The sequence below is a fragment of the Vulpes vulpes genome, chromosome 13 (genome assembly GCF_048418805.1).
Source record: "Vulpes vulpes isolate BD-2025 chromosome 13, VulVul3, whole genome shotgun sequence".
NCBI classification, from domain to species: Eukaryota; Metazoa; Chordata; class Mammalia; order Carnivora; family Canidae; genus Vulpes; species Vulpes vulpes.
Window position 1 is genome coordinate 98,712,981 of NC_132792.1, and position 24,645 is coordinate 98,737,625.

General features: G+C 37.7%; 1 protein-coding gene across 2 annotated transcripts in view; it reads right to left on the reverse strand.

Annotated features, from left to right (window-relative positions):
* CHST9 (carbohydrate sulfotransferase 9) overlaps positions 1-24,645 on the reverse strand; it is a 236,207-nt gene that overhangs the window by 184,980 nt on the left and 26,582 nt on the right. Inside the window, exon 2 of one of the 2 annotated variants that reach the window (XM_072732106.1) lies at positions 10,321-10,528. In XM_072732106.1, the coding sequence (XP_072588207.1) occupies positions 10,321-10,441 (121 nt within the window). In that variant the 5' untranslated portion in view covers positions 10,442-10,528. Of the gene's footprint in view, positions 1-10,320; positions 10,529-24,645 lie in introns of those variants that run through there. The other variant, XM_072732105.1, reaches the window with a different exon arrangement.

A 24,645-nucleotide genomic window follows, 5' to 3' on the forward strand; every position in this document is an offset into this window, starting at 1 on the left:
AATAACACACTACATGTTAACTAAATTGAATTTAAACAATTTAAAGCAACAAAGAATGAACTGAAAAATAAAGCTGCCTTCTTTGGTCATTTTTTTGAGTCTCATATTTTTATGGGGCTCCAATACAGATGAAATTCAATTTTTTTTCTCCTGTTAATCTCTTTAATGTCAATTTAATTATTAGGTCAGCCAAAGAACCGAGAAGGGAAGAATAGAAAAAGTCTCTGCCCCTACAAGCCATCTGAAGTACACCAGGCAGCAGCAGTGTTGAATCTTGGAAGAAGCTAGTTCAGGAACCCAAACACTTACTGAGGCTCTGTCTACAACTTACTCTTCTCCTCCTGACTGCTTTTTTCTTTCTCTCTCCAGCTTAGTATCTTCAGCTCCTCTGACCCACGTGGTAGGGAATAGTCACATACACTTCTGAATTTTGTATCATACGGGTTAGGCACTCGAGCCCATTCTTCTGGTATTGAAAACTGAAATCCCAAGAAAGGGAATCATTGTCCAAGCTCGCATCGGCCACCCATCCCTTGGACTAGTAATTTGCTGTCACCATGATGTGTGGTATGCTATAAATGATGGACCCAGCATCGGCTAGGTGCCTGTCAATGGACAGATGAAGTTCCATTGCAATATTGCAGTTTCTGCTATAACTCCATATAATGTAGGAGAGGAAAAGGAGCCCCTAAAAGAAACAGAACCAGGGGACGGTACTCTTAAGAAGGTAAGTGCTAAGCTAAAGCAATAGCATTATTATTTGCCTGTGCTGAAAACATATTTGGAAACAAATATATTCAACTTATTACTAGATTTTTAAAAATCTATGATGTTGATTCAATTGACACTGTAGCAAAGGTTGGCCACTGAATATTCAATTTCAGAAAATTTTAAGCAACTGCGACAACCAATACTGCTTCATTTCTAGTAGTTGGCTTCTGGAGTATAAGGCAAAAGCACCCAGGAATACAGGAGACTCAGAAGGCTTGGGTTGAAAGGCCAAGCAAAGTCCCCCGGGAGAAGCAGGTTACAGGGAATGGGGTGAATAGGAATAAACACTGAATTTGGAGGGCACTGGGGGGACATAATGAAGTGAGGACTGAATCAGGACCTGAAAGGTAGGGAGAAGGGGTAGAGATACCCTGGTGACCAACATATACGTTTCCTTACCTCGAGAAGCTTATACCTTATTGAGAGAAGTAGACTATATGTAAAAAAACATAAAACATGACTACAGGTGGGAATAGTGCCATAAAGCCACATTACAGAATAATAAACACAGGGCTGGGAGAGAAAACATGGAGGATATCTATTTTACACAGGATGCTGAGGGAAGGTGATAGTTCAACTGTACCCTGAATAATGATAATAATAATAAAAAGCCAGCAATGGAAACAGCCAAGGAAAACATATTTTAGGAAGAGAGAACAGCTAACACAAAGGCCTTGAAATGGATAAAAATCACATAAAAAAGACAGTATATGGGGCAGCCCAGGTGGCTCAGCAGTTTAGCGCCGCCTTCAGCCCAGGGCCTGATCCTGGAGACCCGGGATCGAGTCCCACATCGGGCTCCCTGCATGGAGTCTGCTTCTCCCTCTGCCTATGTCTCTGCCACTCTCTCTCTCTTTGTCTCATGAATAAATAAATAAAATCATAAAAAAAAAGACAGTATACAGAGGCATCCAGAGATGAGCAGAGGGAGCATGTGCTCATTTGATTTTTTAAAAATGGTTGTAGGAGTGCCTGGGTGGCACAGCTGGTTGAGTGTCCAACTTTCAGTTTCAGCTCAGGTCGTGATCTCAGGGTCCTGGGTCCTCTGCACTCTTCATGGAGTGTACTTGGGATTCTCTCTCCCTCCCCCTCTCTCTCTGCCCCACCCCACTGTGCTGCCATCCTCCTTAAATAAATAAATAAATATTTAAAAAGATTTTAAAATGGTTGCTATCCTCATCAAAAGTGGAGGAAGTAAATCAAATGAGTGATTTTTTTTTTTAAAAAAAGAAAAGCAATTTTATTTTCCTGAGTACGTGATTGACTGTAAGCATAAAGTCATTCCATATTGTAAGTAGCTTTGCTCCATCCAGTTCAGGTATACAAAGATCCCCTGGGAGAAAATACAATTGCAATAAAGCAACATCACAATCAGGATGAACAGCTTGATTTTGGAAGAAAAGAATATACTTTCTCATTAGAGAGGCTCCTGAGAAAAGAATTATGTCAATCCAGTCTAGTTTCAAAACTTTATATGCCACAAAATATACTTAGTTTGAAAAAAAGCAAGATCAAGTCTCCTTAAAAATACCAAAGCATGAGACCAGTTTGCTTATGAGGTCCTAAAGCAACTGTCAGAGGAAAAGCAACAATAAGGTGGCTCTACTTTGCCTGAAACCAGAAGCTTGTAACTACTATATTCTACTTTCATACACATGTACAAGAGTTAAAACATAACCTGGACCTAATGGTGTTTATTGTGCATTAGCAGAAGAAAATATTAAAAATAGCTATTTGTTTTGGCTCTGGTGCCATTGATAGTAGCATGTAGGATCAGAACAGAACACTGACCTACAGGAAGTCCACATCACTGACCAAAAGGAACATACTTTTCAAGCTAAGTATACTGGATATCAGTCCTACAGAGCCTGGATTGGTGACAATGAGTTTTGAGAAGGTGGGATTATAGCTATATGATTCCTTCCTATGCTAGCTATGATAATTCATATGTTAGCTATGATAATTCTTAGATGCTAATGTTGAACCCAATACTAAATTCAGATATCACTACTTATTTATTTTCTTATTATTTTCTGTAAATCAGAAAGAAATTAGTAGAAATCAGAAAAAAAATGTCTACTTAAAAGTATGATAGAATAGTAAAACAAGTTTCTGTTTAAGGCAATCATACAAAAATACTACCAATAGAAAGTCAAGAAATTAATTGGTCTTGGTAAAGCCATCTTGAAAAAGAAAAACAAGGCTAGGGGCTTCACACTCCTGATTTCAAACTATATTACAAAGCTAAAGTAATTAAAACAGTATAGTACTGGCATAAAAACAGACACATAAATCAATGGAACAGAATAGAAAGCCCATAAATAAACCCATGCCTACATGGTTGATTAATTCACAACAGAGGAGGCAAGAATATATAATGGGAAAAAGATAGTCTCTTCAACAATTGGTGTTGGGAAAACTGGATGGCCACATGCAAAGGAAAGAAACTAGACCACTACCTTACACCATACACAAAAATTGACTCAAAATGGATTAAAGATCTAAATATGAGACTTGAAACCACAAAACTAGAAGACAACAGAGGGTGGTAAGCTCCTTGACATACATCTTGGATGATTTTTTAAATCTAACACCAAAATCAAAATACAAAAGAAAAATAAACAAGTGGGACCATATCAAATTAAAAACCTTCTGCACAGCAAAGGAAACCATCAACAAAATGAAAAGACAACCTACTGGGGCAACTGGGTGGCTCAGTGGTTGAGCATCTGCCTTTGGTTCAGGTCATGATCCTGGGGCCCTGGGATTGAGTCCCACATCAGGCTCCTTGCAGGGAGTCTGCTTCTCCGTCTGCCTATGTCTCTGCCTCTCTCTCTGTGTCTCTCATGAATAAATAAATAAAATCTTAAAAAAAAAAAAGAAAAGGCAACCAACTGAATAAGATAAAATACTTTCGAATCATATATCTAATAAGAACTCCAAAATATATAAAGAACTCAAACAACTCAATAGCAAAAAAAAACAATAAAACAAAACAAAACAAAAAAACCCCAGTAATTTAAAAAATGGGAAGATCTAAATAGACATTTTTCCAAAGACATACAGATGGCCAACAGACACATGAAAAGATGTTCTACATCATTATCCTCAGGGAAATGAAAATCAAAACCACAGTGAGATATCACCTCACAACTATTAGGATGGCTGCTTATCAAAAAGTCTAGAAATAACAAGTGTTGGCAAGGATGTGAAGGAAAGGAGACATTTGTTTACTACTGGTGGGAAACAGTATGGAAAACAGTATGGAGGCTCCTCAAATAATTAAAAATGAAATTACCATATGATCCAGCAATTCCACTTCTGAGTATTTCTCCAAAGAAAACAAAAACATTGGTCCAAAAAGATACATGTACCCCCTTGTCCACTGTAGCATTATTTACAGTAGCCAAGGTATGGAAAGAACCTAAGTATCCAACAGTGAACGAATAAAGTATATTCCTCAGCAATAAAAATAATGAAATCTTGCCATTTGTAAAATGGATGGACTTTGAAGGTATTAAGCAAATGAAATAAGTCAGGAAGAGAGAAGTTAACACTATATTATCTCTCTTATATGTGGAATAGAAAAAAGTTAAGAAAAACCCAAACTCACAAATACAGAGAATAGATTGGCAGTTATCACAGTTGGAGGGGGGGCTGCAGGGAGAAAAGAGTTAACTGGTTTTGTTTTTTGGTTTTCTTTTGAGTTTAAATAAAAAAAAAAAATGGTCCTGAATACAAAATGCTCAGAAGTTGTTTAGATTTTTACAAGGTTGGATAAATCCAGGGAACAATTTTAATTTGGAATAGATGAGACTAAATTTGATTCTGGAAAATCTCAAGAAAAGAAATAACATAAGCTATTTGGTAGGATCTGTTTGATTTTCATTACATGGCATATTTAAAATATGTATATATAACTTCACTATTTCATAATGGATTGTGTTAGAGATTTATATTTCTAACACAGGTTTCATAGAAGAATAAGGTACATCATATTTTAAAAGAAATAAAGAGTAAGTGTTAATGGTTCAGAGAAGAGGGACCTGGATCATCTTCTCACAAAGTGGTTAAAAAAGCTAGGGTTTCATTTGCCATAAAAATGATCTGGCCATGTCATGGAAGCAAGGTGAGCCAGTGCCAGCGACACAGCTAGGATGAGTAAGCATAACTTAAGGAGGCAAGTTCTGACTTAACATATGGAACTTTCTAAGGAGGTGGCTATAAAGTTGAGTGGATGTCTTGAGGAGTAGTAGATTCATTGTCCTCAGAAATACTCAAAAGCAGTCCATGTAGTCCTTTGGCTGGATGTTGAAGAATCAAAAGAAACGTTATGTATCCACCCCTACAAAAAAACTACTGAGCACCTACCATACACATGTTCCATGCTGTGGAATGGGGACACCAAGGTCCCTGTTTTCATGGAGTCTGTAAAACAGCACCCGATGCAGACAATGAACACGTGAACAAATAACAAAACGAGGCAATTGCTGCTGTGATGGAAGTGAATAAGATGGGGGTTCCTGACTGATTGGCTATAGGGGTGCTTGGCTGATTGGCTGCTTTGATCAAAGAAGGTGATATCTGAGCTAAGCAAGGACAGGTGAGAGTTAGGAGAAGAGCATCCCAGCTTCTGAAATGGTGAGAGTTGAGAGCTCGGACTTGGCAAAGGGTTTGGTGTGCTGGGTGACACCGGAAGCACTTTGAGGGGAGGGTGAGGCAGTGGAGGCAGGCAGCACACAGCTCTGTGGGTCCCAGGGAGGATTTTTTTTGTTGAAAAGAATGAAATATAACCAAAACATTTTAAACAGGAGAGCTATATAATTGATTTATATTTTTTAAAAAAATAGATCATGTACAAGATGATCTATAAATTCTTTTCTAAAGCTGAGATTCTGACCTTGTTATGATAGGGTCCTCACCACATCTTATTGCACACACAAAACACTTATGTACTGCGCCTTTAGGTATTCTATTTAGCACTAACATTCTACCTAGAGGAAGAAGGCACCAAATTGCAGATTTCAACAGTTAGCTGGGGGGAAAGTGACCCATTCTTGTGATTTATCCTGAACTGGCCTTTACCATTACCACATCTTTCCTGTAGATATAACTGTTCTGCTCTGGGTCCTCTGTGCCTGCTAACCCTGCCCCCACCCCTGCACCACCCCTAGTGCTTCTATTAGGTCAGCAGTTCCATAGCTAACAAGTGATTGGGCCCAGCTCATCACTGTGCCTTATAATGGAAGGACTGAATCTTTCATCACAATGGACTGTCCTTTTGTATCAACACCTTGGCCTTCACTCAAGACCATTTTCTCCCTTATAGTCCAGGAGACTCGAGTCTCCTTGAGAACAGGGGTTATGGCTGGTTCCTCACTATATCTCAGTATTCACCAGTTTGGGACCTACAATTAAGTCTTTAAAAAATGCTACTGAATGAATGGATACCCTGACCTCAGAGGCACCCTACCTATATCAGAGATCCTTCTGGACACCAACTCTCCTCTTTACTCTCAACTGGATCAGCTTCCTTCCAATTCCTACACCGTGAAACACGCTGGTCCTATGCTGGTTAGACTCTCCTATTTTAACTGGAGCTGGAGCTGAGTCTTTTTTTCTTAATAAGGTAAGGCACAAGCTTAAGATTGTTTTCCTGAATTATGGCTGAGTCATAATAGTGATAATTCTGAAAAAGCTAGTCCTCAAATGCTCTGCATCATTTTCAGAATAATAGCAGTTTGTATTCATTGCTCATTGTTCACTACCACTTGCCAGACACTGTGCTAAGTCTCCTTTAATCCTCCCTGCCACCCTACATGGAAAATATTATTATCCCCATTTTACAGAGGAGGAGATTGCAGCACAGAGAGGCTAAGTGGTTTGCCTGGGGTCACACCGCTAACAAGTAGATCTGAGATTTTCAAGCTTCTTTCAAAAATGAAATTTGCACTCTTAACAACTAGGGAAAAATTTATAAGCTAACATTCATAATACATCCACATTAGCATAAGGAAATGCATAATCCAATTGGTGTGGTCTTGAAAAATGGGTGTTATTATGGAACTCTCTGTTGTATAATTGGATAGATTTTACTTTCTTTGTCACACATATTTCCTTTTCAACTCCCAAAATTTTGTCTATTCATAATCTTTACTAGCATATCAGAGCATAGTTAAGAATTTTTTGTGTGTGTGATTCTAAAGCATTTTATTTTAACAGAAGAACCCAGGAAAACTACAAACGCTTAGAAAATAGTTCAGATCTTATTAGATTTTAAAGGTCGCATATACAGGCTCTGAAAAGAACCTAAGAGTTCTCATACACAACTGAAATGTATTTGAGATCAAAAGCATTCTGAGTTTTAAAATCTGCTCTATTTACAGAGGGTCTCAGGAACCAAAATAAACTCATCTTCCATAGTTCTTTGAGTGACAGTTCTAAAATGTCCAAAAGACAAAATTTTCATTTTTAACGTAACATAAAAGCACACATTCAGATATTTTCTGATTTAAAAAGAAACTTCCCCTAAAAGTGACTGATGCTTCTGATGTTATCTAAAATACATAATACAATACACATGTAATAGTCTACCTGGAAAACTACAGAATTACAACCCAGGGCACTAACTTGCAATGAGGAAGAATTCCAGATGGAAGTCTTATTGAAAAATAACAAAGCTTTTCTTCAGTAAGATACTTATCTAAAAGAATCTTGGTTCTAACACTTACACTCACTATCACAAGTAGATCGTGAAATATTATACAATTTATGACATATAGAGAATCAGAGAAAGTACTAGCAAATTGCCAATGCAATTTAAGAGAATAAATAGTATTTATTATTATTTATTATAGTACAAGCCCATTTTAACTGGGGAAAATGATTTCGCAACTTGGAAAAGTTATGAACTCAATTAAAAATCCAGCTTGCAAAAGAGGTTACACATCTATGAATTTGTGAATAGCTTAGGCTTACAAGTCAGTATCCATACTGATACTACAGCATTTATTATTTGTGTATCTTATATGCCTTTTTGGTTAGGAGGTTCTTTGAGGGCACATGACAAGTAGGAAAGTCTGGGCATGGGTCTCACTTTGGAAACTTGGCTGTTGTGCCTTTGGGCAAGTCACTTGGTTTCTAGGTTTCGGTTACTTCATTTGTACTCTACGAGGCAGTAATACTCTTTTACTCTGTCCTTCCTGCGCGCCCCCCCCCCCCCCCCCCGCCTTCGTGAAGCAATGTATAGCAGAAAAAGGGCATGGACTTTGCAGAGATACAACCAGAGAGCTTTCCCTCTACACCTACACTTGCACATGTGAGGTCTGGGATAAGTTCCTTACCTACTCAAGCCTCAGTTTCATCATCTATAAACTTAGAATATCACACCTAGGAAGATGTCATTAGGATTAGAGAAAATACGTGTTAACATTTGGCACGTACTAAGCTTTAGTAGCTACTAATGCTTGGGGCCCATTTTGTAATCTGCATTATATATATAAGGTATTATTCTATGATCTCTTTCTTCAGAAATCATGCGGTTTCTTAGTTGACACACTAACCATAATATTTCTCCCATAGTCTTTATATATGAATATATTTTCTTTTATGGATTGGAAACCCATTGTGATACTGTCCTTGTGAACTTTTATGAGACTATGAAATTAGCAAACCAGCAATGAGGAGATCTCTGATTCTTCCTCCTTTGCTGCATTCTAGTCTATAGTCTGCAATGAGTTTTCAATCTATTTATTCATATCTTTATAACTCATTTAACAAACACCTGCTGAGGGCTTACTATGTGACAAAATCTATGCTATAAGAGAAGTTAGCCTCTATATTTTATTACAGATGGTTTCATGAAATATTATGACAAATTGCTATCGTAATATAGCAAACTTAGAAAATCTTACAGTTCATGTAACTTATAATGGGAATTAAAAATACGTTTTGACAATGTTACATATTCTATAGAAAATAATTATATGCAAATTCTTTTCACAAAAGTTATTATATAAATTTAATAGATCCAAAGTGTTTATGAAGATAATCCAAGGAAAGGGATTTAGAAAAGGAAACAACTTTAATATTATCATATCTGTGACTCAGTATTATCTTTCAGAGTAGTTTTTAAAAAGATTTTATTTATGTATTTATTTGTTTGTTTGTTTGTTTATTTATTTATTTATTTATTTATTTATTTGAGAGAGCAGGGAGAGGGACAAGCAGACTCCATGCTGAGCACAGCGCCTAATTCGGGCATGGATTTGATATGAGGCTTGATCTAATGACCCCAATATCATGACCTGAACTGAAATCAAGAGTCAAAGACTTAATCAACTGAGCCACCAAGAATCAGAGTAGATTCTAAAGGGTTTTATGTCTAGAATGATTTAAAACTAGGCCACTGGGATCCCTGGGTGGCGCAGCGGTTTAGCGCCTGCCTTTGGCCCAGGGCGCGATCCTGGAGACCTGGGATCGAATCCCACGTCAGGCTCCCGGTGCATGGAGCCTGCCTCTCCCTCTGCCTGTGTCTCTGCCTCTCTCTTTCTCTCTCTGTGTGTGTGACTATCATAAATAAATTTAAAAAAATTATTTTAAAAAAAATAAAACTAGGCCACAGTTGGAAGCAATTAAGACATTATTCTTCTGTTTTACTTCATTTTCCTTAAAAGTCATAAGCCATAGGCTATTTCTACTAATGGAAAATAACTGAATTTCACAATACATATAGGTATGTATTTTTGTGATGTTCTAAGACATTTCCTTTAATCATTATAAACACAATTCATCCCAACTATCATTATAAACATAATCCATTTTAACAGAAATTGATTGTTTCCAATGTGTGGCAACAGCAAACTGGAATGATGAAAGTACAAATATAGAAGGGTTTGGCAAACTACTGCTTGTGGACCAAATCCAGCCCAATACTTGCTTTTGTAAATAAAGTTTTATTGGAACACAGCCAGGTCCATATGTTTACACATAATCTATGGATGCTCCTATGATATGTTGGCAGGCTTGAGTAGTTGTGATAGAAATGGTGTGGCTTACAAAACGTAAAATACTTTCTACCTAATCTTACAGACAAGGTTTGTGAACTCCTGCTTCATAGTAAAGGTAATAAAGAATTTCCATGCCAATTTTGAATACTGATACAAAAATTAAGAAGGAATTAAAGGAGATATTTAGTTGTATATTTAGTTCCTTTTAGGTTTGCGCCCAATGCTTACTGGACACACCAGAGGTAGGACACATGCTACACATTTGAGTAGACAAATTCACCACATGCAGTCCTTGCTGGGCTAATGGGCTGTGCTGCTCCCCCACTGATACAATAAAAATTCCAAGTGTTGTCCCATCCGTGACAAATGCCCACCAGAATTGCATAATCATCCTTCTTTTTTGGGAGCTGGGGATTTTAGTTTGTCTATTTTTTGTTGTTATTGGAAATATTGTGAGATTCTATAGTTCTGTAAACACTGTAGTTCATTTAATAGAAAATGACCATCATAAGTAAAATAGAAAAAAAGAACTGATTGTTACCTGTATGTTGTTCTTCAATCCAGACTTGCAAATACATGAAGAGGAGCAGCCCTGCTACTCCAAATATGAGCACCGAGAGGAAGACTTGTTTGGGGTTCATGACCATTTCAGATGGCTGCATTTCTCCTCGTTTCTGAAGACCACATGATTTGTTTTTCCATAGAGATTGGATCCTTTGTTCTATTAAGTGCTCATTCCATGAAGTAACCTAGAATTTTTAAAAAATCCACACTGTACCTTGCTCATGACATTTCTTTCCCAATATAGCATAAATATGCAGAGATCAATGATAATGAAGACGTACGTGAACTGGAATGTTCTAAAGACAAAAGACTATAGGAGATTGTCCCTAGAATGGCAACTTTCTATCATAATCTAAGGAAGATATCATCCCATGGTTAGTAGATAACACCCTCACATTTAATTAGGTACAGTATAGTCAGACTTAAGCCACCCTATATTGGAAAGAGTAAAGTAGGTTCAGGTTATCTTCAAATGATTGTGAGGGGAAATAAGACTATCAGAGTAGACTGTTGAAGGAGTTTTGAAAAACATGTTCCTAGAATAAAGGGGAAAAAATCACTTCCTGACCGAAAAATATATAAAGTTCAAAAATGGAGAGTTAAATCTATCATTTCTCTCTCATGTAAAAGTAATAGATTTCTCCACCTGAAAGGGTACATTTAAAATCCTTCCAACGCACAAAAGGCTAAATATTAAAAGGTCAGATTTAAAGGGCTTCTCCCACAAGAACATGGCAGTACAGAAGTCAGCCTCCGATTACAGAAATCTACCTGCATAATGAAAGATTTAAAGAAATATTGAAATGACTTTGTTTTAGAACAGTCTCATTTAATGTAATCCTACCCTTTTACTTTTGTAAGCCACAGCTACATTTGAGAATCTATTGAAAATGCAAACCATCTTGTTAGACAAATATAAACACACACAAAATCTTGCATAAAGAGCAGGATGCTTCAGTACTGTCACTGGAACCCAAGTTAAGAAGCCAGCTTCCCATGAACTGCCACGCAAATACGCAGCAGCCTGCATGGTGAGCTCACATAGTCCAGCTAATGAGGCCAAGGTCACTGCTTTGTATCTAATGCTGGCCAAAGACCTTGGCTCTGTGCTTTGGCCACTGACCACACCCCTTCTTTGGATGAGCTGAATGTTTTCTCCCTGTGAGGACATCACATCCACTGCTGTGTCTAAAAATGATCTCTTTTTTCTCTAAATATGTCTCAAAAACTTCTGGGAGAATACTGATCTAGCTTTTTTAAGAGGTGCTTGGTGAGATGCAAGGTAAAAGTTAAAAACCTGCTATGAGGAATTTTGGGCTGGTAAAAGGATAAGATTTAGCTGTTCTTGGCAAAACCAACTGGCAAACCAATTTTCATGTAAATGGTGGGCTTGAAAGGTAACTTATGTGATCAGCATTATAAGGAAATGTAGTATGGTGATCACTTGATTTTTAAGTGTGTGCCTTCAGCTCAGGTCATGATCCCAGGGTCCTGGCCCAGAGTTGGGCTCCCTGCTAGAGGGGAGTCTGTTTCTCCCTTTCCCTCTGCCCCTCCACCCAACTTGTGCTCCCCTCTCTCAAATAAACAAAATCTCTAAAAACGAAAAAACAAATCCAGCAAATAGTTAAAAGTGTGTATGTAGAACAACAAAAAGTCATGTTATAAATACATTTTTTCTTTATATTTTTATTATTACCCGGAAGGGGCCCGAGGAATTGCAGTGAATGTCAGTATTAACTGAAGAGCTTTCTAGAATCCACTTGTCTGAATCACCTGAGGAAGGGGTTAGTGTTAATATATTCCTGAGGGCTTTTGAGCATTTCAAGCATTTTTTCCACTTTGCCAGTAGAGTAAGTTTTTAAATAAGTAGAAGAGCTGAGAGTATCGTCATATTGCTATTTGATGGGTGGTGCTTTGCTCTTACATTGATTCAAAACTAAAAATCTCATGGGCTTTCCAAACATATGCAACACAGAAGAGTTCCCGAGGGAGATCTGCAATTTGAGGTGTTCCAAGATTGAGTCCCTCAAGGAACTACGAAGAGAAGCCAGCTTTCTCGTCTTGATGCTGCAGTTAAACAATGAACAGACAATTCCTGGGTGCACAAGAAGATTCAGATAGGAGAAACCAGTTGAACAAAATCTAGTACTAACAGAGAAATAGCTGTTTACAAGAAGAAAGAGACTTTTACAATCTGTCTACATAATTAAAACTTATCTCAGAAGAAAGAGGATAGAAGAAAATGCATAAATCAGAACAGAGCCACGAACCTGTGGGAATAGTAGATGTGAACGCCAAAAGAGGTACTCCTTGAGGGTTTGCAGAGGAAAATTATTACCTACGACGCTGGAAAGAGATGAAGAATTTGCCCTTCCTTTCTTCAGGAGATGTTGCTCTACTCTGACATATCCTCCTGGGTAAGAAGTCAGGAGAAAACCATAATTGTTATTATGGCAGATGTGAGTAGGATTGAGTGATTAAAGCCACAAGGCAGAAAGGCAATCTGGTGTAAAACAAAGAGATACGTTTGATTTTCTCCCATCTCAGTCCATTAACCCAACGTTGGCATTAGGAAATGGCTCTCATTAAACAAAGGTGAGGCAGGAGGAGCAGCAGTACTGCTTTAAGCAAACCTGAAGGTCAGTTGTGATGGGAAAACACACCTATTTGGAGATCGTACATCTACCTCTACGCCTGCAGGAAAAGTGCAGACTACTGGAGACTGAAATTACTTGGAATAATGCTATTTTATGTACAAGCATTATACATTTCTATGGTCAGAGGCTTCCTTATTTCATATAACTCCTTCCTCTCCCCAGTCTAAACACAGTACCTTGAACCTAACCAGTACTCAACAGTGTGCACTGCACTGAACTGAATTTGGAGCTCCAATAACAAAATACAGGTAAATGAACTAGTTTTCTAGTTGTACTTATGAATCCTTAGTCCTAACTTCCAAATGAAATCATGAAAGAGGAATCTATGTGGCTTTGTTAAAAGAAATACATATTTATTTTGATTTGCATATCCTATTGATTTATCCCAAACTAACACAAATAGATATATAAAAACAATGGTTTCACCCACATTATCTATTTTCCAACACTTTAGAAATTATCCTTTTAAGATGTTCAACATCAGGGCAGCCCAGGTGGCTCAGGGTTTAGTGCCGCCTTCGTCCCAGGGCGTGATCCTGGAGTCCCAGGATAGAGTCCCATGTTGGGCTCCCTGCATGGAGCCTGCTTCTCACTCTGCCTGTGTCTCCGCCTCTCTCTCTCTCTCTCTCTCTGTGTGTGTGTGTCTCATGAATGAATGAATAAAATCTTTTTTAAAAAATTGTAAAAAAAAAAAAGATGCTCAACATCATTAATCATCAGGGAAATGCAAATCAAAAGCACAATGAGATATCACCTCAAGCCTGTTAGAATGGCCATCATCAAAAAAGACAAGAGATAACAAATGTTGGCATGGATGTGGAGAAAAGGGATCACTTGTGCACTATTGGTGGTGCACCAGTAAACTGGTGTAACCACTAATATAAAATCGCATAGAGGCTCCTCAAACAATTAAAAACAACTACCATGTGATCCTGCAACTCCACTTCTGGGTATTTATCTGGAGGAAATGAAAATACTATGTCAAAGAGATACCTGCACCCCCACTTTCATAGCAGTGTTATTTACAATAGCCAAGACATGGAAATAACTTCAGCGTCCACCAATGGATGAATGGATGAAGAATATTACTCAGCATATTCTTACTATTCTTAAGGTGCCGTGCATATCAAACTTACATGGTGCTGTATGTCAGTTATATCTCAATAAAACTGGGCAAATTATTTTAAATAAGTATGGTTACCAATAGAAGCATTTTAAGACTTTAGTATACTTATCAGATGGAGGCAATTTATTTGTTTTATTTTTAATTTTTTTTTTAAAGATTTATTTGAGTGAGAGACTGTGTCAGTGGGGGGAGGGGAAGAGGGAGAGGGAGACAGAGAATCTCACATTCACATGGGGCTCAATCTCATGACCCTGAGATCACGGCCTGAGCTGAAACCAAGAGTTGGATGCTTAACGAACTGAGCCACCTGAGTGCCCCTAGAGGCAATTTATTTAAAAGGAAATCATGAGTTGTCCGTTTGGACAGAAGTCTATGATTTTAGGGAAGGAGTTTTGAAATGTAGAGTATGGTTTGGAACAAACTGGCATAAAACATTCTGGCACAGAAGAACCTCAAAGTCAGGAGATCACCTGTCCTTACCCTCTACCTTAGGAGGACCTCAGTAGTCCGTGTCATTCTCTATCTCTTTCTCATACTCGAGAGAGTAAGAGACCATCAGGGATGAACTTCCTCAATTTACCACCTGCTCTCACAAAGTTTACTACCATCTGTCTCTGCCCACAATTCTATGCCTCAATCACTTCCAGACTACTGTGAAACTCAACTCCATAAATACTATGCCAACCTGTCAGGTCTTTTCCTGAACCTCTTCCTCCAGTGACTTCCTCTATAACTCCTCCAGCGACTGCTCTACTGCTGTCATTCCCAGATGAGCCTGAAGACAGCACTCTGCCCTGGCTGTCCCAGATGCCTCTGTCCCAGACATCTCTCCACCCACAGCTGTCCAGGAAGCCAGAAGATGTGAGGAGGCTCACAAGTTGTGTAGGTTCTGAAAGTTTATAATTCCCTGGGGTTTTATTTTGTTTTGCTTTTTTCCTATTCTACTTACCACCTCTATGAATTTCCTGCTTCTATCTCTTCCTCATTTTTCTGATGGATGTGTAGTTCCCTTTGCATTTTGGATGGCAATTCTTTGTCAGTTACAGACATTACAAAAATCTTTCTTTTTCTTTCCTTCCATCCTCCCCCACTCCCTTCTTCTGCTGGTGGTGTGGTTGTCTTATCATGAAGAGGTTTTAAGTCAAATTTTGTCATATTTTTCCTTCTTGATGTATCAGCTAGAGTCTTGAAAGAAAGCACAGAATATACTCAAGCTCATGAAATTGTGGAGAGGTTAGTAATAGGACAATTTCCAAAGACTGATCAGCATTTTGAGAAACTAACAAAGAATTGAGTAGTTCTCAAGGGTGAGTAACAGCAACCACTCTTAGAAGCCAAGTCAGGAAGTAGAGAGCGATTCTTGGAGGGGGTGGAAGGAGAAGGCTGGCTGATGAGAGCTGTCATTTATTGCACAGAGACATAGACAACATGATCTACTGGGTGTTAAGGGAACCAGAAGAATCACTCTTCTATCTTCAATTTCTTCCTGGCCTGAGGACCTTGTTAGTGACTCCTGTTTGGCAAACCCTGTTGAAAGCCTATTTGGCAACCACTGTTGAAAGAGGAGATCCTGCCATTTGGGACAACATGGATGAAACTTGGGGGCATTCTGCTATGTGAAAGAAGTCAGACAGAAGACAAATACTGAATGACATCACTCATATGTGGAATCTAAAAAAGCCCCCTAAGCCCCAAAACTCAGGGAAACTTTTTATGCAGCACATTCTGGTAAGCCTCCCAAATCACAAAGCAGAGTAGGGCATGGTAGAGATGGGAGATATCAATTCTGTGTTCTTTATGAATTTCCCAAGATAATATTCCTTATCCTCAAAAATTAAAATTATTCTTCTGTATTTCCTTTCAAAAGTTACAAAGTTCTGTTCCTCATATTTAGTACTTGAATCCACCTGGAATTTATTTTATGTACGTTGTAAGGCATCCATTCCATAACAGATACCACTTGTCCAACTCTTTTAATTGAGGTTATCATTTCACTACTGATTTTTTTTGTTACACTACTGATTTCTAATGATTTTCTTATATTTTAAATTCTTACATATGTTTGTTACTGCTTCTAGATACTATTCTGTTCTATTGGTCCAATGTCATATGTTTGTATGAACATCTGGGCCTATCTTGGAGGGATGGAAAATGAATCTGATTACTGATTTAATTTTCTTAATGGTTATTTGTTTACTCATTCTACTTTTTTGAGCCAGCTTTAGAAAATTACATTGCCCACACAATCATTTCCTTTGGGTTTCCAAATGTACCAGCATAAAGTTGTTCATGGGATTTTATGATTTTAAAGATCTTTCATAGCCTTAGGTATAGCCACCTCTCCATTCCTAATATTATGTACTTGTGTTTCTTTTCTTTGATCATTCTTGCTGGAGATTTGTCTGTTTTGCTTAAAAGTATATTGCAATTCCTCTCTCTTTTTTTTTCTTGGTTTATTTGTTCTGTTTCACTGATCTCTTCTCCTATCTTTATTTCTTTCTTCACTCTACTTCTTTATGGATATCTGTTGGTTTTTTTTTTTTTTAGTCGTTTAACTGAAAATTAATTCATGTATTTTAGATCTTTCTTTTTTTGTAAAACACATTTACATAAGGCCACGAATTTCCTCCAAAACTACTTTAGCAGCAAATTGCATTTTTTTAAGATTTTTTTATTTTTTACTTATTCACGAGAGACACAGAGCGAGAGAGAGAGAGAGAGAGAGAGAGAGAGAGAGAGAGAGAGAGGGAGAAGCAGGCCCCATGCAGGGAGCCCGATGTGGGACTCGATCCCGGGTCTCCAGGATCACACCCTGGGCTGCAGGTGGCACTAAACCGCTGTGCCACCAGGGCTGCCTGCAAATTGCATTTTTATGTGTAGTACTTTCATTGTCATTCAGTTCTAAATATTTTGTAATTTAAATTGGTTTTGTCTTTTTTTAATGCTTTTTACTTTCTTGTATTAGAATTTTCCTGAAGTTATCTAATTTTCTCTGTTCCTTTATGCTTTCTCTGAATCCACAGATTTTGTTAGCTAAGCTGTACTTTAAATTAAAAAATAAAACTTTCTTAGCTATGAATTTCTTTTAGGATTATATTTATTTTTTTCATGAGGGACACAGAGAGAGAAGCAGAGACACAGGCAGAGGGAGAAGCAGGCTCTCTGCAGGGAGCCCGATGCAGGACTGGATCCCAGTATCCTGGGATCATGACCAGAGCCAAGGCAGGTGCTCAACCACTCAGCCACCCACGCATCCCAGCTATGAATTTTTCTAATAGTTTATAGTTTTCATAGGAACTTCGGCATGCTTTAAATAGACGCTGAATTATTTCCTCATCCTAATCACGTTTGAGATTTTCAATTTAAGTTCAATTATTTAAAGGAAATATATATTTATTATCAGTTATTAAATAAATACAATTGTTGGCATTTTATCATCTGTTCAGTGTTAATTTTTGAGTGCTACACCTTCTTAGTTCACTTTCTTTCTTATTGAAATATAGCCTTAAATATTTCTTCTAGTGAATATCTGAGAGTTAAATTATCTTTGATTTTGTATGTACAAAATTATCTTATTTTTGTCCTCATTCTGGAATGATAGTATGGTTAAATACGAATTCAGGTTAAATTATTTTCTCTCAGCACTCTGAAAATTAATAACCATTCTTTTTCTTTCTAAGCTATAATCAGGGTTAATTTTTCTGAGCAATTTTTCTAATTTACCAATTTCTCCATTTTTGTCTATTCCAGTGTTTATTCTATTGTATTTTTCCAACACTTTTATAGTATCTCAATTTCTCCTTCTCCATATCCATTTATTCTTGTTTCATTTTGTTAGCCAGGATGCAGTAGGAAGTTACTCAAATAGGAGGGCTGAAAGCAGGGAAGGATTGCGTTTCGTTTTATGGAACCAACGGTTCCAACCAAGGAGATGCCCAACTAAGTGTTACATTGATAGCGCCCTGCTAAATGAGCCTGTTTGAGGGGCACCTGGGTGGCTCATTCGATTGAGCATCTGACTTCATTTCAGGTAAGGGTCGTGATGTCAGGGTCGTGGGATTGAACTGTGTAGTGCTCTGTGGTTGGTGAGGAGTCTGCTTGAGATCCTCTCTCTCCCTTTCCCCCTCTTCCCTGCAAGCATCTCTTTCCCTAAAATAATAAATGAATCTTTAAAAAAGAATGAGCCCATTTGAGCTGGAATGGAGCTGAAGACCTGTGCAGAAGCTCCCCTAAGTTTCTTGAAGTTACCTTTAGGTCATTATAATACTAAGTATGGGCAAGTTTTCTGCCATTTTCTGAACATGTGACATAGGTACTAGCATGTTGACCTGCTCGGCATGCACAATTGAACTAAAGTGTTTGTGTTTATTCAGTGTCTAATACACTAATACACTGAATAAAAGCTCCCTGTATTAGCCCCATGTAGAGACAGTGCTTTGAAAGCAATCTCCTAGTCACCATACTTACAACAAATAATAAAAAGTTCTTTCCTTTCAACATTTCTTTGGGTTGTGTTCAATTTGGTGCACCCCAAGTGCTGAACCTCTCTTGAGTTTGGCTACATATTTTCTCTGCTTTTCTAGTTTGTGAGATTGTTATTTAAAATAAAAATATATATATATATGTTTGGTCTTCCTCCCTGTTTCTCACATAGGGCTGCTAAAATCCTTGACATTTCCTCAGGGATAAGTGATAAAGGTGTCTTGTTATGTTAACAAGGTGACTTGGTCAAATAAGGATGGATGCTGGTTGCCAAGAGAACTAACCTTGATAGGGAGTTGAGACTTTCAGTCTCAACCCTTGACCTCTGGGGAGAGGTAAGGTGCTGGAGGTTGAATCAACCACTGCTGGCCAATGATCTAATCAGTCATTCCTATGCAATATTAGAAGCTTTCATAAAACCCAAACCCACAAGGTTCAAAGAACTTTCAGGTTGGTAAACCAGAATGCATCCATATTAATGTGATACATTCCAGTTCTGTTGGGACAAAAGTTCTTGAGCTTGGGACACTTTTTTGCCTTATGTAATTCATCTGGCCATTCATCTATATCTGTTATAATATTCTTTTGTATAAACCAGTAATCTAGTAAGTAAAATGTTTCCCTGAGTTCTGTCAGCCTCTCTAGTAAACTAATGGAATCTGAGGAGGGGGTTGTGGCATCCTCCAATCTACAGCCAGTTGGTCAAAAGCAAGGTGACAATCTGGACTTGTGACTGACAACTGAAATGCAAGACGGGGGTAGTGGGGTGGTGGTGGTGGTGGTGGTGTGGATAGCAGGAGGGAGAAATCTTGTCAGACTGAGCCTTTAATTTGTGGGATCTGATGCTATCTCCAGGTAGATGGTGTTATAACTGAGTTAAATTTATGTGATGCCTGGTTAGTGTTCATGGAGAACTGGAGAACTGCTTGGTGGTATTGGATAAATCACACCTACCAGAAAGTTTTATACACTTTTACTAGAAACTATCCTTTACTATGAATATTTTATATGTATTTTAAAGTTTTTGTCAGACCATACAAAAACTTAAATTTTGCTTGTAATTTTGCTCATAAATGTCTCAGCATTAGATTTATTCATGATCTTGGAATGCTTATGAATAAGCTCATGAATAAGCTCATTTAGGATGGAAGAGTTTTTAAATTTTTATTTCCCTTTTTCTCTCTTTCCCCATATTCTGCCTCTCTGTGCCATTCCTTCCTTATCAAGTAATTCTGCAGTGGCCTCCAAGTTGTACCTTGGGCTTCTATCCAGAGCTAAGGTTCACCATTGTGGGCTTGGTGTTTCTGACCTAGGGTGACACTGGGGTTATTGTAAACCAGTCAATAAACCTAGCTACTAGTTCCCACATGGAACTAAACTCCCAGACAGCCCAGCAGCTTCCATACTCAAAGCCTAACTGACTCATAATTTCTGCCTATTTCACCAGTTTTGTTTGTTTACTTCTGTTTATGATATTGAGTATGGTTTAATGTTTTTATTCTTTTTTTGAATTCATCTTCCACTGGCCTGAATGGACTAGGATACTAAAACATTAACAGATATGTCCTTTTCTTGACCAGAAATCCCCATGTAAACTTTTCAGACTTAATTTTATCTGTAAAGATGGGACAGTGAAATCTGTACTATGCATCTGACAGTTTTAGAATATATTAAGTTAAACAGAATATGTGATCTTTTAGAAAAGTATAGATAAAGTGTAAAATTATAAAGCATTTTGCCTATCTGGTTTAAGGAAATTAAAGTTTTCACTTGCTAGGTATTGTGGGCATATAAACTCTTAAAAAATATATTGCCTTTATCAACCATAGTGAGATTAGAGTGTGGTATGTAGTCAAAGGATATTTTGTCAATTATGGACAGTGTTTTACTTAAAGGGAAAAAATGTAGATAGCACTCACCTTATTTAGTTATTGTAAATGCATTATCAGTCATAATACCATAAATCTTGACTGAATTACTCTTAATTGAATGAGAAATGTGAAAATTATTTATATTTATCACTTAATGTTTTTACTATTTTGGATGTTAAATAACTATTTTAATCCATTTTATTATTGTGCAAATTCTGAAATTCTATAGGCAATTTCTATATATGTTCACTCAATCCTCAGGCAATTTTTAAAGCTATGGTTTTGAAATAATTTTAGACTCACATAAAAGTTGCAAAGATAGATTCCCTACCTACCCTTTACTCAACTTCCTCCAATGGTACCATTTTACATAACCATAGAACAATTTGTCAAAGCCAAGAGCTTGACCATAGTACATGTGGAAGGCAGACTAATGCCCCCTTCCCCAAAGAGTCATCCCCTCCTCACTGGAGCCTGCAAATATACTACCTAGCGATGGGGAATTAATGCAGATGGAATGAAGGTTTTGCTAATCAACTGATCTTAATTTAGGGAGACTATTCTGGATTACCTGGGTGGGCCCAATGTAATCACAAGGGCCCTTAAAAGTGTAAGAGGGGAGCAACAGAGGAAGTCAGAGTGCTGTGATGTGAGAAGAACTCAACCAGTTCAGTTAGCTTTGGAGATGGTGGAGATGGAGGAAGGAACCATGAGCCAAGGAATGCAGGTGGCCTCAAAAGGACAAGAAAGAAAATGAATCCTCCCTGGAGACTACAGGAAGGAACATGGACCTGCGGACACCCTGACTTAGTCTGTCACACTTCTGAACAAAGAACTGCAAGATCATACATCTGTGCTATTCGAACCGCTCAGCTAAGATCTGCTAAGATCTATTAAAGCTGCAAAGAAAATACGGTACAATACTATTATAAAGTAACATTTTAAAAGGAGACAGTTTGTGAAATTGCTATGAATGGGTAAAATAATACTGATCTTTTCAAATATTTTTCACATGGTTTCTTAAGCATAGTGTTTTTTGGTCTATTTCTGTGATGGCACAATTGTTCAATTTTTTGTTCTGTTTTGTCATGCAGAACACAGAAACATATTCCTTTACTAGACACTAATTTATAGGTGCTTCCTTATGTATTCTGTTACTTTGATTTCCTGTATAATTTATTTAACGGGTACCTTCCACTTTTAGCTGTTGTAATTAAAATTTAATTATAATTAAAGTTTTTAACAAGACAAGGCTTTGCCCTTATATTCTTTGTTTTAGATGAAGTAGTTTTAAACTCACATTTTATATCCTCGTGTTCAGTGCAAAGTCGTTCATCTGCTTTTAGGCAAATAATAGTCTATCTTTATAGACTACATGAGACTAAAAGTAAAAGCCCTCGCAAACATTTAACACAAACATTTGTGTTGGGGGGGAGACCCCTTATAGAGATTATTGTTAAATGACTTATTCATCTCATCCCTTATGTTTACTTGTTCCCTATTCTAATGTGTTAAATACAGAGAACACAACAATGTTATATTTTACATTTGTTTAAGCATTGTCACCAGAATTTGTAGCATGCCAGCCAGGAGTCATCAGGATCACATTAAGTAACACAGAGATGGCCAAATTCTACTTTATCAAAGGGATCTATGAAGATAGAGGAGGCCTGTAAAAGTTCTCTGGAGTCCTGGGATTTGGCCAAGGTGGTACAAGAACATGGCAATTTGAGTGGTCATGTCTGAGACGATTTGAAGCAGTCATTGGCAAGGGCTTATATCAGATAAGGTGAGGGAGTTAGCAAGTCCAATGAAACAACTGGGTGTTAGTTATTAAGAGTAGTTAATAATGTAACCTAAGAAGTGCTACATGAGAGATGGCTTCCAGTTCACAACTGGAATCAACTGTGGTATAAGTAACAGAAATGGGTAGGAAAGAAGTCAGAAACAGAATTAAAGAATACAGTGGGTGGTGTGGTGCCTCCCTAATGTTCCTTCTGGTTGTCTGTACGGAAGCCACACCATTTAGGACAGAGTCCTCACCTCCAGCTCCAGTGATGGGCCCGAAATAGTGTAAACTAACAGGAAATTAATCCTAAACTCCTCGTCAAAACAGTTGGTTCAGGAATGGCCTGCTGTATTAGTTTCCTGGGGCTGCCATAACAAATGATTACAAACTTGGTGGCTTAAAACAAAAGAAATTTATTCTCTCATGGTTCTGGAAGCTGGAAATCCAAAATCAAGGTGTAGTCAGGGCCATAATCCCCCTGGAGGCTCTAGGGGAGAATACCTCCTTGCTGCTTCTGGCTTCTGGTGGCTCCAACCTGTTTCCAATTTCACACAGCCACAGCCTTCTCTGTGTGTTTTATAAGGATACTTGTAATTGGATTTAGGGCCTGCCCAGATAAACCAGAATGAGTTTATCTTGAGATCCTTAATTTAGTTACACCATCAAAGACCTTTTTTCCAGATACGATCCCAGGTTCTGGGAGTTAGGTAACCCAGGGGGTGAGCTACGCAGAATAAAACTTTGGTTGGCTGGTCATGGGAGGTGATATTTTTCTCTCGCCATGAATGTGACTAAGAAAGCACATAGTTCATGCTGTTGCTGGAAGCCTCTGGCTTCTCTGATGGAAGCTGGCCTGAAGAACAAGGCAGCACAAAGGAAGGCAACCTGACACCTGTAGAGAAAACAGAAAACTCTGACTGGCCCCTGACTGCGTTCACTTGATTTCTGTATTTGTAAATTAGGAGAGCCAATAGATTTCCTTTATTTTTCAATCTATTACAAAGCAAGTCTAAGTACAGTAAGAGAACTAAGTAATAAGCTATATTTTGAGTGTAGCAATTTTTGCAGGATATTCAGAAATAAATGGAAATAAAAGCACTAACATTTATTTATTCAACAGTTATTATATTCTAGGCACTATTCTAAGCATTGATTATTTAATTTAATTTTCATAATAATCCTTTTATCTTTCCATACAAGAAATCTGCAGGACAAGTTTATGTAACCATACAGTCTGATGCAGAGTTCAGTGAGAGATGAGGTGAGAGGTGCAGGTTGAGACACACCACAGCCTTGATGTCAACTATGGTGATCACACTTGTCCTGTGGACATGGAAGAACATAAGACAGGTCTGAAGGGAGTGGAATGATCAGGCTTGCACTTTAGGAAGATCACTTTATGTGAAGACTGGACCAATAGGCTATTGGCCAAAAAATCCCTAGAATGGAATTGGACTGGGTTATATTCCATTCTAAAAATCCTCTTTTTGTTTATGAACATCCTCTAGTCTTTCATTACTGGAGGCAGTTTACTATAGCCTAAGTTAAGTATGTAGTTACTTTCTTTGTTTTGTTTTGTTTTTGTTGTTTTTATATTTTTTAATTTAAATGCAAATTGCCAACATATAGTAGTATAACATCCAGTGCTCATCTTATCACATGCCCTCCTTAATGCCCATCACTCAGTTACCCCATCCCCCCACCCACCTCCCCTTCTGAAAACCTTTGTTTTCCAAAATTAGGAGTCTCTCATGGTTTGTCTCCCTCTCTAATTCTTCCTCACTCAGTTTCCCTCCTTTCCCTTACAGTTCCCTTTCACTATTTCTTATATTCTGCATGAGTGAAACCATATAGTAACTGTCTTTCTCTGATTTGCCTATTTCATTCAGCAAAATACCCTCCAGTTCCATCCAAGTAGAAGTAAATGATAGGTATTCATCTTTCCTGATAGTCGAGCAATATTCCATTGTGTATATATATCACATCTTCTTTAACCTTTCATCTGTCAAGGTATGTAGTTACTTTGTATTACATACAAAATATATACTACACTACATCCATACTATGTTATTATGTAGTGTGTGGTAGTTAAGTAGGAAGATTCTGGAGCCTGAACGCCTGGGTGCAAATCACAGTTTGAGGATTTCCTAGTTCTGTGATGCAGCTTATTATGTAACCTTTGTGTGCCTTAGTTTCCCCACATCTAAATTGGGGTAATAAAAATACCTACCATGTGAGGTTGCTGTGAAATAAGTTAATATGTGCAAAATATTTAGAAGGATCCTTGGCCCAGAGAAGCAATATTAAGATGTTAATATCTTTACAGTCTGTGTGCCCATCATGGAAACACATGTACTATATCTAATCTACAGGTATC